The following is a 19,187-nucleotide window of genomic DNA, read 5'->3' as shown; positions in this document are numbered from 1 at the left end:
AGACATGTCTCCATTAGTTTTGTGCAAACATGGCAAAGAAAACTTAGTCATTGATGGATTCTTGTTGTATGCTGGTATTGTACCAAGTATGCAAGCTGACTGAGATCAGGATTGTTACCACCTTTAAAAAGGCCAGTGAAATACTTCAATTAAAGTCCTTTACAGTTTTCTCTGGATTGCTACAGGTAGCCTTTTAGCCCCTTTGAAAAAGGCATCCAATTTTAAAGAGTATAGTGAAACGAATTGTTGTAAAACACAGTGCTGAGACAAATTACGCTGGTTCCAATGTTTTTCTTAATGTTCTTCCTGTTTTCAAATATTCAATGTATGTTTGCTTTACGAACATATCCAGATTATTAATGTGAACATCAATCTGACACTCTGCTCATTTAGCAGAGATACAAAGATGTATTTTCTATTGAGGGCTGTATTGTTCTTAGCTGTGTGCATTTCACTTTCATTGTGCAGTTCTTCACCAAGTAAAAACAGAGCTCTTCTATTCCTTAAGACAAAGAACAAACTGTTTGGAGGAAAAATATCTACAAAATAGTAACTCTTTCTCTTTCTCCCATTTATTCTTTATGCCATTCAAATACATGGCCAATTAACTCCAGATCCAGGATGGACTCAGATGAGCCAGATTTCTCTTATCTGGGAAGACACAGCCAAATCTTCAAACACTTTTAGGAAGCTGCCGCAAGATATTTCCCTCCTTCCTAAAGTTGCATGGTCCTTTTCACATGTGGCAACCCAACTGTGAGATTCCACGTCCAAAATAAATCACTCTCCTTGTTATGTGGTACACAAAAAATATCTCAAATGTAAGTCAGTGTAAGTCCCCATATTTTTAACGGAAATGTTAAATTTATGAGACTATTACTTTTGAAAAGCATTTAAGAATTGATAACATCTTTTCTAGTTTGCAATAAAAATAAATAGATTTTCATTGTGTATCCAGTTCTTTATTATTGAGTAAAACTGTTTAAAGAAATCTGACCTTTAAGAGTTAATGTGCTAGTTGTACACTGTGCATCACCTATGCATCAAAATATACAAGAAGCAGCAGTTTTACAGAACACTTTCCTATGGTTGAAAAAAAAACATACTGCAAAATTAACACTTCATAAAGTAGCAGTAATCAGTGAAGAATGACAAACTTACAACTGTGGTGTGTATCCAGATAGGGAAAACCAATGAATATTATTAAAGAAAAAAATCAGCCAAATATGTCAGAGATGTGCATTATTAAACCAGATTGTACAATTGTAATTAACCTCCACATTGCATGTTTTATTGAGTTTTATGTTTCATTATTGAGCTTTAGTACACAGAATTTAGAAATCCAAAAGTATAAACTCATTTTTTAATATACTACTTTAAAACGATTCAATAATGACAAGTCATAAGCTTGAAAGTAAACTGTGTTAATTTTATCTGACTTTTACTTTGATATCTCACACTGGTATTTGAATTACTGTGAAACTACATATTATGTGGTGAGTAGTAGGTTTGGAAAGAAACACTATGTATTCAATCATAATTGTACCTTGTGAGGAGCAGGTATTGCATGGTTTGGGGGTTTTCCTTTTTTATTTTTTTTATTTTTAATGAGAGGGATAAAAAAAAAACCAGGCCACATTGAGGCAACTTCTAAAAAATACATTACTGGACCAGAATCCCATAAAAGGGCTTGTAATGCTTCCATTTTTCCTTTTCTCAGCACGGGTCCCAGTCTGGCTGTTCTAACAAAAGCAAAACCTCCAGTTAAGTCAATGGATCAGACCCATTGCTAATCTGCTTATTCTCTATTCATGCCAATATGTATTGCTCTCAGTGGGAGTCACTGAGGAACACAGATAACTAGTGAATTTGTTGGTTTCCCTTTTTGTCTGCCCTCTCAAATTACTGGAGTGGGTATGATCTTGCACTTCTCACCTATGGAAGAGCTTGCCCTGTCCCAAACTGTGGAACATGCCATAGCAGTTAAGAGTCCCAGCCTCAGTTCCTTACCCAAGGAAACTCACCATAGAAAGCACAACTGTCTGGTCAGGCCCCAAAAGGATTAGGTAGGAGCAGAAAGATTCTAAATGGGAGGAATACTTATTTACTTGCAAATGTTTGGGGAAACGGGAGGCACTAAGAAAGGAAGCAAACAGAGGACACAGGAGACCTTAATGGGGCTTTGGAAAAACAGGTTGTTTAAGGTTTGACTACATGTGGTTTGGGCTTTATAACTCAAGACTTTTTGGGGAAAGAACAAGGCAAATGCCAAAAACTGTTGGACAAAATTGTAAGGTTTGTATCTTATCTGTGAGAATCAGACAATGTGTGTCATGTTAGTTTTTACAGTCATAGTCTACAGTCTTCCATTGATAAAATCAAATTTGACAGTAACACAATATAGAGATTTAACTGACAGCACACACAGCACATTTGCTAGTCATAATGCCACAGTTTAATGACTGACGCATGTGGGAAGCTAATTCAGATTTTTTTTTCTGAATGGGATAAATGAGCATTCAGTTAATACCAACCATGAATTCAAGCCATGTGACAAAACTGATGCAACATACCCTGTTCTTGTTTTGCATATTCTGCAGATTGAACTACAGAAAAAAGCCAGTTTGTACACACATCCGGAGAGAGAGTTCATTCTGCATTTTTGACACATCTACTAACCACAGCTGAATGTATCCAGTCTTGCTGCTGTTCAGTCCACAAACTAATCAACCTTTCTCTGTTAAATAGCCTAAGAGTTACAAATTGAATGCCTGTTCTGAGAAAAAGTACAGGTTATAGAATTATACAAGCAGACATAGTATAAATAAAATATTCATATAAAAATAGTCTCTTACAAAATATACTCTCTTATCCTATGGTTCATTTTCCAAAATGTGGAAGTTTGTCTGGAGTTTCATATTTATTTTTGATGTATTCCAAAGTGGATTTTCATTATGCTCCTTTTTAATTGGAAAAAAAGAGTATTAGTAAAGATATAATCTTTACCAGGTTGATGTTTCCAGACAACTAGCAGCAAACAGCAAAAAATATATAAAAGATGCCTGCCTTTGTACTTAAACATCTAGTACTGCAGAAAATATCCTGCAAATCCAACTAGTAGAAATATCCAAGTAAAGAATAATATATACAGCTCCAGTTTTTTCCTTGCCGTATCTACAAAATTATTCCACAAAGAAAGCAAGCTATCTACTTTAATTGCAGAATAGTTCCAAAAATGTTGGTAGAGTTCTTCTTTAATTAAATAAATTAATATTAGTTATCTGAATAAATTGTTAAATATTGCTATTATTCTGCCCAGATGTCCCAATCCCTGTGCTAAAATCTGCAGCACAAAAAAAAAAAAGAAAGCAGATAAACCAGTGTCTATGGAAAAATGTCAACAGTTCTACTTGCTGTAGCAAACTGTGTGAAATGGAAAGATAGGCAAGACCAGCAGAAGCTTTTCAAAACTGTAGAAACCTAAATCTGCATACTCCACACTCTTCAGTAGCAATCCACACTGGGGTATTGTCCACCCCATTCTGTGCAAAGGCCATTTTTAAGGTTTTGTTTCATTTCTCCCACCCTACCCTGCCCCCTTATTTATGGATACTTGTATATTTAACCATCTTTTTCTAAACAAAAGCAGTTTCCAAACTTAAAGATTTTTCATTTGACTCATGTTCCTTTCATACAGCAGTCAATGCATTAAGCTTTAGAAGTGCAGATTACTTGAGATGATTTCTGTTTCTTGTTCTGTGTGGTAGGTGACTTGCTTATTTTTTGTTCTTTTTTGGCTGATTTGTACAGGTCTTAAATGTGTATCCACATAAGCACTGAAATACAAGCAGAAAAGATAGAAATTTGTTTGTTATCTTTTGTTCTGGAAGAGAGCAAGTTTTTTTTGCTACAGTCTTGCGTAGGTATGTTGAACTCATGTGCAAATGTATTCATTCCCAGGGATCTAGCTAGTCATCCTCCCCAGCCACACTTTCATTTACAGGTGTACACTTCTGTTCTTTCACTGCAGGTATTACACTTAACATAGCAGCACCAATGAAATTTACAGTTGCACTGCCATACTCTTGAGTACTGGTGAGTGTTGTAGCCTCGACCACAACACATCAGATCACAGCCATTGGACTGCTGAGCTGTTTTGTTGCACATTCTTCCCTGTGTTCCCACACTGCCAGTGACAGGGTCTTCTTCACAGTAATTTGGAGACTTTTCTATGTACACTAAATCTGTATCCATCGGTTTGCGGTAGGACAACGGCTTCTTTATTTTAAGGAAGGTTGGACGCTTGTTTCGACTTGCCCTCACTGGTTCAACCTGAACTGCTTCATTGTATTTGTCCTTAAGGATGTAGCCCAGCTCCCGGAATTTAGGAAGGGTTGTCCAGCATGTTTTAGTAGTACAAGATCCAGATACTCCATGACATTTGCACTCTAATTTCATATTTTCTTCAAGAATCTAGAATTGAAAGAACACAGAATGAAGCATTAAAATGATAGGACTCCATCAAACATGTTGATCTGATAGGATTATAACAATTTTTTGTTCTCAAATGTGCTATTTACCATAACAGCTATTAAAAACAATGTAAAAAGCCTTGCCTGCCTACACTGCAAATTGGTTACATAACTGTGTCAGGTATCAAACTCCCACTGATGTCAGCTGAGTTTTGTCTATAGAACAAGCATAATTGCTAATCAGAGAGGAGAGCTTTGTGTAACTCTAGAAACTAGCTAGAAAAGCAAAAAAATACTGTCTTTACTAAACAAATGTCTTCACCTTGCTTATTACACATTTCTTTAGTGCTCCTGGTGTGTCTGTGTTGCAGTTTAGAAATATGGAGAGTACATCTCCCCAAAAATCCCTCCCCCTCCCCCACTCCATTACCACTGAGGCCTCTACTCAGATGGAGCTCATGGCTCCAGCCTTCACCCAGACGGAGGCCCTGGCTCTTGGCTGTGGGGGCTGCCTGGCTCGAATACAGGCAAATGAGATTAGGAGAAAAGACCCCTCCCCTTGTGGGGTGTGCTTCACATTAGAATCCCTGGAGTGCCAGATAGGGGACCTCCAGGCTGCTGTGCAAAGGCTGCATGCCGTCAGGGATGGCAAAGAGGAGATCAAGGCCTACCACCAGGCTCTTCCCCTGAAGAATGAGGAGGGAAGAACAAGGAAGGCTAGCAGGACAAGGGCGCACAAAAGAAGTCCCCATGAAGTCCAGCCAGGGGTCGCTTGGACAAAGGTCATTTCTAGCCCCAAGGCAACTTGCACCAGTCACCACCCCCTAGAACTTCACAACAGATACATACCCCTCGCAACATCAGCAGAGCCAGCAGAGTCACTGGCTCCAGCACTCGAGGAAGGAAGGCGGCCAGCAGCCACACATTGGAAGAGATGCAGAGTGGTTGTTGTGAGACACTCCCTCTTGAGGGGAACAGAGGGCCCGATCTGCTCTTTAGCCCATGAGGTCTGCTGCCTCCCAGGGTCCTGTATGTGGGAAGTAGCTGAGAGAAAATCCCTAAACTTGTCCAACCCTCCGACCACTATCCCATGCTTCTCATCCATGTGGGCACAAACAACACAGCTCGAAACAATCCCAGCCAGATCATGAGTGACTACAGGGCTCTGGTGGCTGGGCTCAGAGGGTTGGGGGAACAGGTGGTTTTCTCCTCAATCCTCCCACTTACAGGTCATGGGCACAGGAGGAGAGATGTATCAATGAAGTAAACAGAAGACTGAAGCACTTGTGCCACCACAAAGGCTTTGGCTTCTTCAATCATAGTCCGCACCTCAGAGACAGAGGCAGTGGTCTGCTAGAAAGAGATGGCCTCCACCTCACCTCAATGGTAAAGAAGCTTTTTTTGACTGGATTGGCTGACCTGCTCGACAGAGCTTTAAACTAAGATTGCCAGGGGACGGGTAGACAACCATCAGAGCAAGCCCAGGAAGTGACAAACACATAAATCAGCAGGTCAGGAATTGCAGTTGAACTTACTCCAACACCAGCCTAAGGATGGGACTCTCCTAAATGCACAAAGAAGCCTAGGGCTTCTGAAGGAAGGTTTAGCTGCTTGTACACAAATGCCAGGAGCATGGGGAGCAAACAGGAGGAATTGACCCTTCTGCTAAGCAATAACAAATATGATCTCATAGGGATAATGGAGACCTGGTGGGACTCCATCTATTACTGGACCACAGGTATAGATGGCTATACCTTGTACAGAAGGGACCATGTTGGGAGGAAGAGTGGGGGTGTAGATCTCTATGTCAAGGAGCAGTATACTTCCATACTAGCTGACATTGGCACCCAAGGAGGGTGACTTGAAACACTCTGGGTTAGAATATGAAGAGAACGTGGTGAAGGGGCATATTACTGTAGGAGTCTGTTACAAACCACATAACCAGGAGGAAGAGCTAGGCCATGAATTCTCTAGGGAACTAACAGAGGCTGCACGCTCTTAGTGCATGGTTGTCATGGATGATTTCAACCACCCTTACATCTGATGGGAAGAGCATTCAGCTAAATCTGATCAGTTGCAAAGCTTCCTCACCTGCATGGACAAGCTCTATCAGCTCAAGACATCCACAGGCCAACAAGGGGTAAGGCGCTGCTAGATCTGGTCCTGGCCAAAGGGGGTGAGCAACCTGAGGTTTGACAGGAAGCTTGCTGACAGTGATCATGAGTTGATCACTTTTTCTATCCATCGCAAAACTGGCAAATCAGTCAGCAATGCAGAAATCCTCGACTTTAGGAAAGCTGACTTTCATAAGCTCAGGAGGTTAGTTATTGAGGCCCTGAAAGATCACAATCTGACAGGTAAGGGAGTCCAAGATGAGTGGTCACTCTTTAAGGATGCAATCCTAAAAGCACAAGGGAAATCCATTCCAGCCCATAGGAAAGGTAGTAAAAGGGCTGTGAGACCTCCTTGGCTCAACAGGATGCTCATGGACCTCCTGAAACTTAAAAGAGAAGCCTACAAGAGTTGGAAGGCGGGAAATACCTCTAAGGAAAACTATGCATCACTGGCCTGCACCTGTAGGGAGCAGACCAGAAAAGCCAAGGAAAAAACTGAGTTCAAACTAGCTACAGGAATCCAGGACAATAAAAAGTCCTTCTTCACATACATGGGAAGTTGAAAGAGAAATAAGGGCAACATTGGACCCCGGCTGAACCAAATGGAGCAGCTGACATTCAACACCCAGGAAAAAACTAATCTCCTTAATGATTACTTTGTGTCAGTTTTTCACCATCCCTAGGGGACACAGGATTACAAGGGCACAGGTGACCACATGCTTACATTTGGTGAAGACCTTGTGAGGTAACACCTTGAGAGGCTAGACATCTATGTCAGCGGGCCCTGCTGAAATGCACCCAACAGTGCTAAAAGAGTTGGCTGACATCATAGCGTGACCAATGGCAAGGATATTTGAGAACTCATGGTGCTCAGGAGAGGTTTCTGAAGATTGGCAGAGTGCCAATTGTGGTGCCTATCTTTAAGAAAGGAAGTAAGAAAGATCCAGGGAACTACAGGCCAATCAGTTTGACCTCAATCCCTGAAAAGATTATGAAAAAAATTATTAAAGAATCCATCAAGAATAGGCTAACAGAAGGCATCATCCTGAGAGACAGCCAACATGGCTTCATCTTGGATAGGTTGTGCCTGCCTAACCTCATCTCCTTCTATGACCAGGTGACACATCACCTGGGCAGAAGAGGAGAGGCTGATGTCATTTACTTGGATTTCAAAAAAGCCTTTGATTTGGTCTCCCATGATGTCCTCATGACAAAATTGGGGAACTGCAGTCTCAACAACCTTACGATCCGATGGCTGGGGAACTGGCTCTGTGGTTGTACCCAGAGCGTGATAGTTGATGGAACTGAACCAACATGGCACATGGTGACCAGAGGCATCCGTCAGGGTTCAGTACTTGGACCGGTACTCTTTAACATATTTATAAACAACCTGGATTCAGGTGTCAGAAGTGGACTGGTTAAGTTTACAGATGACACCAAATTATGGGGAAGTGCAGTCACACTAGAGGATAGGCTGGGAATTCAGGCCGGCTTGGACAGGCTCACAAAGCGAGCAGATCAAAACCTGATGATTTTCAGAATAGAGAAATGCAAGATGCTCCACCTCAGGAGAAAGAACCCACATCATACCTATAGGCTCAGCAGTGCTACACACATTAGCACTATGACTGAAAGAGACTTGGGGTCATGATTGACCACAAGATGAATATGAGCCACCAATGTGATTGCGCAGCCAGCAAAGCAAATAAAACTCTGGCTTGCATCTACTGATGCATCTCTAACAAGACCCAAGATGTCATCCTCCCACTTTATTCAGCCTTGGTGAGGCCACAGCTGGAGTACTGCATCCAGTTCTGGCCTCCATGCTTTAGGAAGGACATGGAGAAGCTTGAGAGAGTCCAGAGGAGAGCCATGCACACAATCAGAGGTCAAGAAAGCAGGCGTTATGAGGAGGGGCTGAAAGGCATGGGACTCTTCAGCTTGGAAAAGCGTAGGTTCAGGGGGAACTTGGTGACAGCCTATAAATATATCAGGGGTATACATCAGGATCTGGGAGAATGTCTGTTCACCAAGGCAACCCAAGGGAAGACAAAGTCTAATGGTCACAAGATGCTGGAAGACCGTTTTAGACTGGACATAAGGAAAAACTTCTTTACTGTCTGAGTCTCCAGAGTCTGGAACAGACTTTCTCCAGAAGTGGTGCAAGCACCTACTCTAGACACATTCAAGAAGCATTTGGATGATTATCTTTCTGGGGTCATCTGACCCCAGCTGACTTCCTGCCCCTTGGGCAGGGGACTGGACCCAATGATCTCACAAGGTCCCTTCCAGCCCTAATGTCTATGAAATCTATGAAATCCATGAAATAGCATGCCCTTCACCAGTGGCATAACAAGCAGAGTTGGAACCTGGGACAAACCCTGCAGGAGAGCGGGAGAGGGGGCACAGGTTCTAAGAGTGAAGGCAAGGAAGGCACAGCAGTCTAGTCCATGCTCAAAACTCCTAAGCAGTCCCCAAGTGAGCTGCTGCTGCCACTGCTGCGTGCTCAGCCCACCCCGGCTGTTGCTTTTGAAGCAGCAGCAGTAGCAGCAGAAGCCTTGAACTACTCTGGAGTTCCCAGCATGGGTGTATTGCCATGGCATGGACTCCACAGGAATTTCAGCACCCCTCCTAACTTGGCACTGGAGATAAGTGCCCCTCTCCCCTCCCCCCCAGTTACTGTATCTCACTACTAATGTAGGTTGTTCTGCAGAAAAGTTCTATATGCTATATTTTTGGAAAGTATAACATATAGTTGTATTGAATTACATGAGCCAAGCTGGGACAATAAATTCTATTCCCAGAAATGGCAGGACACCAGCCAGGTGAAAAATTTCATCAGATTTACCAGGTGCTGATGTACTGATAGACATTCGCAGAGCAATAATTTCACAGTGGCTCATCATTCTCAAACTAGGCAGTCATATGTGACATATGGATCACCTAAGAATACTAGCATCATGCCTCAGAAGTCTGTAAATTAATGCTCTAACTATATTCTTATACATTACATTCCTGAACAGTGAGAAGATAGACGAGATGATTTAAGAGTCATAGTCTAGCAGCCTAAGAATGACAGTCTTTCTTTCAGCCCTATTTTTTTTTAATTTCTCCATTTTGAGGCTATCAGTGATACGTTTCTCATTTTAATTCAATCCTATTCTCATTCAAGAGGGCAGTTTTGTAATCTGGTACAATGTCCGGAGTTGCAACCAAAACAGTAGAAGCTTAGCAGACTTGTTCTAACTCTCACACCAGTATTCCATCTTGAAATATTAATACTAGCCACATTATGGTCTATTGTCTATGTAGCTAGGTGGAGGTTTTTGTTCTCTAAATGCAGTTCACATTTTAAATAGCCTAAATTCCCTTTCAGTTTATTTCATTAACATCCCATTTACAGACAGCGGTCACTGAGGGAATAAATAGTTCCTTTGGAAAGAGCTGAATAAGCTGATGCAATGGATCAACAGTTGAAAGGAATCATGACATGTGTTGAGCTTGCTGTTCTATGTGACGTATGGCAATGCCAACTGGAACTAGCTTAGGAAGTTTTCTGGTCACAGTCAGAGCTGGACACAAGCAATTGGGATAAAAAGAACTGGCTTCATTTTAACATGACACATCAAAGTAGTGCTAATCAAACCTAAATGCTATGCATTTTTTGAGAAGACTGAAAATGCAGCATTAGTTTTTGTATATTATTATGCTTGAGTTTTGTTTTCCTGATTTCTGGAAATCTACTTTGTGCCTTTCTGTAGCAATCAGCTGAAAGTAAATTTAGATTCAGACCAAAATCTTCTTCCCCCCACCTCCTCCACCATCTCTTTTTAATTTGGCCAGATGTAATTTTTAAATGCACTTCCCATCTCATTTCTATGTCCTCTCCTAATCCACTCTTCCTACCTTCAGCCCATTCATAGGTTGCACTCTTGTTTGCTCTTCCTCCTGCTGCTCACTTCTATTCCAGAATCTGGTAATTCAGCAGAAGACAAATCATCTCCTTCAGACTTCTCAAAACATAACCCTACTTGTAATCTGAGCCATCTACGTGCTGCAAAGCAAATCGGTGGTAGTGATTTATCACAATGGAGTACTGTGATGGCAGATGCTTCGGTCATTTGTCCTGCACTAAAAAGTGTATATAGTGGCAACTTCATGCAGTTGAGTTACCTCAATAACTCATTGGTGCTTTCTCAAATTCAAAACAGGAGCTATGTGGCTACTTGGAGAAGTTGAAGTTTCTGTGTTAAGGGTATCTTTCCTTGGGCCCAGACACCACAGTGCATGTCTGCTGCTTAGAGTTCATATTCAAAAACCTATATTCATCATAATATAAACATTAACCATCTTCAGGGATCCTGGTATTATGTGATAAAAAAATCGCAAATTCTCCAATAAAAACCCCAAAATCTGCGATTAAAATGAAACACCACTGTGTGTGTGTGTGTGTGTGTGTGTGTGTGTGTGTGTGTGTGTGTGTTGTGTGTATGTATCAATTGAACACAATGTTTTATTGAAATATTTACAATTTTTAAGCAATTTGAAAGCCTACCAGTGCCTCAAACACTATAATAAAATACATTCTAACTACCTATAAATGTTGGTATTTGATTTTGGGTTTTTATATCACGGGAAATCAGAGCTTCCACTGCCCCCTTAGCTCACAGAATGCAGGTCCAGGCCCCCTCACTCCCAAGCTCCAACCCCCAGCCCTGCTGGTGCCCCTCACTCCCCAACCACAGCCCCCCAGCCATGCTGGTGCCCCCTGCCTCCACTCACCACCCCTGGACCCCAGCCCTGCTGGAGAGGGCCCTCAGCTGCCAGGGCAAGGGGCCCAGGTCCACAACCTCCTGTCCCCCACAGCAGCACCCAAGCCCCAGCTGCTGCCCATGGGAAGTGGTGACTCCTGCAGTGGAGCAGAGTGCAAAGCCCAGCTCCACCACTCTCATGGGCAGCACAGCCAGAGCAGAGCCCATGGCGGGGTAGTAGAGATTGTCCTTTCCAGGCTTGGGGGAGAAGGAGGCAGCTCCCCACCATTGCATGTGCTCCTGGGGGAGCAGAGGAGACCTGTGCCCCCCGGATCTGTGCGTGGGGCAGGGGCAGGTGTGGGGGTCGGCTGCCTGCTATGGGGTCAGGCTCAACACCCTGCTGCCCTCCCCCAGGGCCTCTGCAGCCCCAGGCAGGACCTGGTGTGACAGGACAAAGCAGGGCCAGGTGAGGAAGCTCTTTGCTGCTGCAAGCACTGTCCTGGCAACATGCCCCCTAACTGCCCCACAGCAGCAAGGGGCACAACCCCACGCCACCACTCCTGCTGCTGCCAGCCAGGGACAGAGCACCTCACCAGGGTGACATGGGGCTTGCAGCAGCAAGGAGCTTCCATGCGCAGCCCACTCTGCCCTGCTGCACTAGGTCCTACCCACTGGGCTGCAGAGGCCCCGAGGGAGGGCAGCCAGGTGGGGAGCTTAAACCCATAATGGGCAACCCGCCCTGCACACAGATTTGGGGAGCTCATACCCCCATGCTCCTCCAGGAGTGCACACAGTGGTGGGGAGCCAACTGCACCCCCCAGGTGAGCCACTCATGGCCCTGTCTCACCCCCTGCCAGTGCCCTGAGGCTACGTGTTTTGGCCTTGGGCCCCAAGCCCTATTCACCACCCAGCTGGGCAGCAGCCCCAGTCCCAGCCCCAGCCTTGACCTTCCCAACTCCCTCCCTCCCTATGGAGGCCTCAATTCCTGCCCTCCCTGCTCCCTGACCAGACTTACCTGCAGGAGCTGCTCTCCAGGCTGCTAGGTTGCCTGTGCCCCCTGCCTGACCACCCTCCTCCAACTGCTCCCAGCCCCTTGCAAGCTGGAACTCTGCTAGCCTGCAGAGAGTTCTTTGCAAAACTGCAAAATCTGCAGGTTTATCCATTAAATTGAGAAATCTATGTTTTTCTTAAGGAGAAAACCCACATTTTTCTCTGTTTTTCCATGGGAAATGGAAAACCTGGATCCCTGATCATCTTTCAGGAAAAGTGGGATTTGTTTCTTGAATGATTTAGCCAATGACTGATATTTTTACCTTAGATTAAGAATTGTAATATAGCTTTACATTACTGGATTCAATAATAACCAATTGTTGTCACATAAGGAGGCCATAAGTATCTGAAATATTGTTTGATACCCTGACTAAAGCCAGGAAATGTCTTTCTTCTAAGAGTACTCCAGTGTTGAACACTTATTATAAGGCATTAGAGAGAAAAATTAAGTTCTTAGCAAAAATGAGGAAATCCTTCAATATTGGTAGAGAACAAAGAAAGTGGTCTCACCACTTCCACATAGCACTCGCAGCAAATAGCATTACAGAGAAGACTCTGAGGATGAAATTTTGGCCCATTATATGTAAGGCAGAGAAAAAGGTAACCCATGTTACTTTCTACTGGGAGCAGGAATGTGACAAAGTCCTTGAACAACTTCCAAAATCACCTGGTTCACATAAGGATGTCATATGAGAAGAACACATTTTTCTTACAAGAACCCTGGTCACATGAGAGATTGGCCATTATGCTACAGACCAATAGCATAAATCTAAAACATATAAAAATACATCAGTTAACAGCTGAACTGATTAGAGACCAAACTACTGTCAGAGCAAAGTTTTATTTAAAAAAACCCTGACTTTGAAAAGAGCAATAGATATTGCAGATCTAGTGAAATCTGTGCTTTACAAATAAGGCTTAACAATTACTAAAGTAATTGATGTTGATCTGATTAACAATGACTGTTACAGCCTAAAGACCAGGATAAATAAATGGCAGAGAGTAGGCCTGCTTGCAAGATAATGTGAAGGTTCAAGCACAAGGATAGTGGTTTTATGCCTGTAATAAGAGCTGCCACTTTTTTCAGAGGTGTGATTCTCTAAAAAGAAAATAGATTAGAAACAAACACTTGGAGCATACAGTGATAATGATGTAGCAACAGTTTTTTGACTAGCTTAATAAATTTACAAAGCAAGGCTGAGTTTGTGAAAGTGGAGATGTGTGCAAAAGAAGTGAATTTCAAAATAGATACAGGAGCTGAATAGTCCAGTCATAAGATATAAAATATAAGTGACCACCCAGTGTTAAAACTCAGTATGGTTTATGTAAGTAGTATATCTAGAAGTCACATGTGAAAGCCATGTTCACATGTCTGTGAAAAGACAGATTTCACTCAAGTTTTGAAATAATGCAATAGAAAAATCATGTCTGTGTTTGAGGTGAAAAGCAGAGTACAAAGGGGTACATAACTTGTCTACTGAAAAGGCAGTAAAACGAGAATGAGATGTTAACAGACTGGAATCTGTTGCAGATAAAATAATTGCATTGATGTATATCATGCTGATCCCCCAAAAGTATATGCTCTAAATATTCCTGTGCTGACACAATAAGATCATGCTGAGTTAATATAGACACCAACTGACTCCATAATAAAACCAGACAAATGTACAAGATTGTAATACAGTAAAACCTCATAAATCCAGCACTTTTTCAAACTACACTAGATCAGGGAGCAGCGGTGGCCGGTCCTAAAGAAGTGGAGGGGGAAGCTTGCACGCAACGGCTGCCACCACCATCCACCACCCTGAGTCACTGCTCCGCGTGTGGCTGCTGCTCCAGGACCGGCTGCCATCCCTCACCTCACCCCCCCTTCCCACCCCTCCACCCTTGCTCTGGGACTAGCCATTGCTCCAGTTTCAAAAATCCAGAGTTTTCAAATTTCTGGTGGGTGCTCAGTCCTGAGCATGCTGGATTTATGAGGTTATACTATAAAGCAAAAAAAAAAAATGGTAGCAACTTTTTAAAAACAACTGTAGAGGTCATGGCGATACAATAGTGTGATTATATGTGGGTTTGGAGCCCCAGTCATCAACCTAGGGGGCACGCAAAAAAAATCTGCTACGGCTGCTGCATGGGGCACAGGATGGCCCAGTTACTACAGAATGTAAAATTAGCATCAGCTTGGAAGGTAAACCAAGGGTTTGGGCAGATCCTACTTGATACAGAATGTACAAACCCTTGTGCTTTCAACCCTTCCTGTTCTGTATGGACATTTAAGTGACTTTCCCTCATGAATGCCTTGGCACCAGAGATACACCAAACAGTCATGTTTCAGATCTTTGAGGATCCTGATGGAATAGAAAGAATATTTGATGATCTATGGTTTTGGGTTAAAAATATTATCATAGTCTAGTGGGTGGTAATCTGGAAGATGTTATATTTCTTAAATTAAAAAAAGAACAAAATCCAAGTCAAGCGGAACAAGATATATCATGGGGACATCTATTCTGTGATGTTGGACTAGATCTGAAATAGGTACAGGCTTATAAATGGGAAACCTCAAAACAGGGAAATCACATGAAAGTTCATGTTTGGTAACATATCTAAAAAACTAAATCTCCAATTCATTACAGTTAAGTGATTCACTTAGAAAACTGCTTGAGATGTAGTACCTAATGGGTACGTCTACATAAAATGCTTAATAAACAGTAAACTAATTCTACTGTGCATTAGCGCATCACAGCAAAATCCATGCTAATGCACAGTAGAATTACTCTACTGTACATTAAGTGTCACGAAAAGATGGTGCGTCATTGCTACTGCGCAGTAAAACCACTACTGTGCATTTAGTTAGCACCTCATACTAGAGATACTAAACTTAATGTGCAGTAGCAACAGAGCATTAATGCACATGTAGACATGCCCAGTGACTGGGAATCAAATGGGCCAGATTCTATATATTATCAACTGCTGTAGGTCATAGATGTTTCTTCAGCATAACTGACCAGTTGTGAATGCTTCTAAATCACCCACTGAAACAGAACTATGTTCACATTGAAAACAGGTCTTCGCAATTGCTTTATTGTGTTCAACCATTCAATCACTGGAAATCATATTAACTATATCCTGCTGCAAAATCCTACCAAGAATTTGGAAAATGATCTGACTTCAGAATTGTTAAATTGTAAAACTACTTTTTAAATGTGAAAAGTGAGTTTAGTAAAGAGCTGCTTACATCAGACATTTCAGGAGAAATCCTAAAAATAGGAAACTTTCTGGAAACAGAATACTGTTTTAAAATGTGTTAAGATGCACAAACTGATCTAACTTTGCAGCTTTAGAGAGTAAGTCTAGATGGATGTGTTAGACTAGGCACAAGTATCTCAAAGAAAAAAAATCCTACGAGGGATAGAGATGCATATTCTATATGAAGGACATCTTGTCACAATACTAAACACCATGAGATCAGAAGTCCTAAGCTTAGTACAGAGCCCCCTCTGCATTGAGAAGTGTAAGGAGAGAGCCTAAAATGCCCATTTCTGGCCAGCCATGAATACTGCTATTAAAAGGTGTGAAGTCGATGAGAAAAAATGAAAGAAGTTTTGAAGCACAGTGGTCATCCTTTGCCTAAAGACAGGAAGGATCTATTTGAATTAAACAGGAAAGACTACCTCTTCTGAGTGGACTGCTACTAAACATTTTAGCTGGGCAGGTTCAATATGCATTATTTAGCAATTTAATAACATATTTTAAACTGACATTGCATGGCAACCTAACTGCACATGATAATAGGACTGGATCATTTCAGCCAGCATCTTTTGTATACCTGCTTAAACACACCACACCAAGCCTTTCCTCTGCATAACCATGAGGTTCGGTGTAAGAAGTCAGTGCAAAGTGCAAATTGCGACAAAGAATAAACAATCAGTATCTAACAAAACACTTGAACCCAATATCACAAATCCTTAAGTATCATAATCAGAATAAAGTTAACAAAACACACAGAAATAATACTAGGATAAGAATGCAAAACCGTTATCCCCATTGCAAGGGCAAGGAAAGTCCTGGTTCAGATAGAAAGTATCTGGCAACCTGCCAAATAAAAGCTATATAGCAGGATTTTGTGTCACTCTTAAGCATCAGGTTTTTATAGGAATAGAAGACATTTAAAAAGAAATCAATCATATTGGTAATGGTGGAGTGACATAGCCATGATAGTCCGGGAAGTATACAAGAGGCAAGTATTTCTGTGGCTGATATCTTGTATTAAATCTTTTATCAACTTCATGGTTAGGATAGACTTAGATAAACTTTTAAATGCAATGCCTTCTTCAGGTGACAAGCATACATTGGCTCACTCATCCCCAATGATATTAAAAATGATGATAGAAGTAGCCTACTATTATGTAAAACACCAAGTGGCTTGGTTTTTTTTCAAAAGAATAATATTAACTTCTTTGGGATATAAGAACTGTAATAAAATAATCAAACTTCATCAAAAATTATGTTTCCCTCAGACAAATTATTTCTCCCTGGGCCTATCTGTTCACCTCCTTATATGCTTAAAGAGACTGTCTCAGAGCTTTTTCCTAGTTAATCTTTTGGGAACTATTATTTAAATATTTGTTTGCATGCTATCCTGCAACAGTCAGGTGCAGAGAGTTCTTTTTTTTATTTTATACTATTTTAGCCATTTTATATATATTGTCGTTAAATATCAGTTTTCCCTTTTCCTTTACATTATGGAAAATAACCCATTCATAATAGCCAGTTTTCCAAGTACACCATCTTTTTCTCTGTTATCCAAAAAAATTCAAGAAATTAATTAGGACTATGTAAATATATAGCTTCATAGTCCTTAGGGTCGGAAGGGACCTAAACAGATCATCAGGTCTGGCCCCCTGCCACAGGCAGGAACGGGTGCCGGGGTCATATCACTCCAGCCAAATATCTGTCTAGCCTCCTTTTAAAGACCCCCAAGGTAGGGGAGAGCACCACCTCACCTGGGAGCCCATTCCAGAGTCTGGCAACCCGAACTGTAAAGTAATGTCTCCTGATGTCCAGCCTGAACCTTCTCTCTAACAATTTGTGTCCGTTATTCCTAGTAATCCTGGGTGGTGCCCGAGGGAACAGAGTCTCCCCCAGTTCTCGCTGGTCCCCCCTGGTGAGTTTGTAAACGGACACCAGATCCCCTCTCAGCCTTCTTGAGACTGAATAGGTTCAGGCCCTTTAGCCTCTCTTCATAGGGCCTTCCCCACTGCCCCTTGACCATACAAGTGGCCCTCTCTGGACCCTCTCAGTGCTGGCCACATCCCTCTTGAAGTGCAGCGCCCAGAACTGGACACAGTACTCCAGCTGCAGCCTGACCAGTGTCACATATAGGGGAAGGATCACCTCCCTGGACCTGCTTGTGATGCAGGTCATACTAGTTCTGTATTATCATTAGCAGAAACAAATTGAGTAGAATTCTAATTCTAATCTTTTTTCTGAGGGAGATGCTGTTAGACAAGCAGAGTACTTATACATTTTATAGAAAGGCCAGAGCTATGTGGAAAAGAGGAGGAACAGAAATAAGCAGTGCCAAAAAAAACTGGGATGAATATACTGCAAACATATTTTTGCAACTATTCTACATGTAGCTCTTAATGCTAACACCGATACCCTGCTTTGACTAAGCTTTTTCATCTCTGCAGAAGCCAAGGAAGCAAGTAGAGACAGTACTGATTTATGTTTTAAAGAAGAATTTAAAACAAAGAACACAATTCTGCAAAAAGAATATGGCCATTCCAAAACAGAGGTGGTAAATGACAAAACACTTCATGTTATTTGTGTCAAAACTGTGTGGAATGCCCTCCCTGAATTAATCTTTAGATATGCCAGCTTTTCCTTCAATTTGCAGTAGATGATCAGTTCAGGTGTCTAGCCACTTCAGCATCCTGTGGCTAGTAACAGCTACTTCACAGGAAAAAACCTCAAATAGCTCATTCTGGCTGCTTGTAAGATAAATTTCTTCAAACCCTTGCTCTGTTCCTAAAAGTTCATTATCAAAATGGCACTATGAAATGCCATTTCTGTAGGCATGTCCAGATGAGAGTGCACATGGGCAACTGGTGCCTCCTGAGTCAGAGGGGGCACTTGCCCTCCTCCCCCCAGTGGCCAGTCGGCAACCAGAGGGTGGGGTTCCCCTGTGGCTGATCACACTGGCCAGCGTGATCAGCCACAGGGGAACCCTCCCCCCCGCAGTTGGTGTGATCAGCCATGGGGGGACCGCGGAGATCATTTCTTCTGGCACACCTACTCTCCAGCCAGCGCTGTCAAGGGGGGCACCAGTGCTCTCGCCTGTCCCTCCTGCCATTGCCTAAGCAGGAAATGTTGCTGTCAGGGGGTGCACCAGTGCTTTCAGGGGGTGCACATGCACCCCTGTGAACCCCCTACATGTCACCATTGAGTGTGCATGTGCAGTTTGCAGTGCCTCAAAACTGTTTGAGGCACTGCAAACTGCATGCGGTGCACGTGCATTTATTTGCCACACTACAAATTTGCAGCATGGTGCCAAAATTTCATACCAGAAACTTCCAGTATAAAAAAAAAGGCTGCAAAAGAAAAGCGGTGTGGTACACATTCCAGGAGTGGGTACCGGAGTAACTGGGTTCTCCAGGGTGATGCTCTGGCTGCCAGCCAGAATGTCTCCCCTGCTGTACCTGTCAGACCTGACCTTTTACACTTTTCTTCCCCCCCACCATTTCTGCCCTTTGTCTTCCTAGTTCCCAGCCATTTCCTTTTTCACAGACAGCCTCTTT

At 42.4% G+C, this 19,187-nt stretch overlaps 1 protein-coding gene across 1 annotated transcript in view; it reads right to left on the bottom strand.

Moving 5' to 3' along the window:
• Positions 1–946: 946 nt before the first annotated feature.
• WNT7A (Wnt family member 7A) overlaps positions 947–19,187 on the bottom strand; it is a 103,073-nt gene continuing 84,832 nt past the window's right edge. The window contains exon 5 of the mRNA XM_019504615.1: positions 947–4,473. Within this exon, the coding sequence (XP_019360160.1) occupies positions 3,994–4,473 (480 nt within the window). The 3' untranslated portion in view covers positions 947–3,993. The remainder of the gene's footprint in view (positions 4,474–19,187) is intronic.

The sequence above is a fragment of the Gavialis gangeticus genome, unplaced genomic scaffold, assembly GCF_001723915.1.
Source record: "Gavialis gangeticus isolate Ggan-Ray unplaced genomic scaffold, GavGan_comp1, whole genome shotgun sequence".
In the NCBI taxonomy this organism is placed as follows: Eukaryota; Metazoa; Chordata; order Crocodylia; family Gavialidae; genus Gavialis; species Gavialis gangeticus.
Note: the sequence above shows the minus strand (reverse complement) of the source record. Positions and strands in the feature narration are given on the sequence as shown.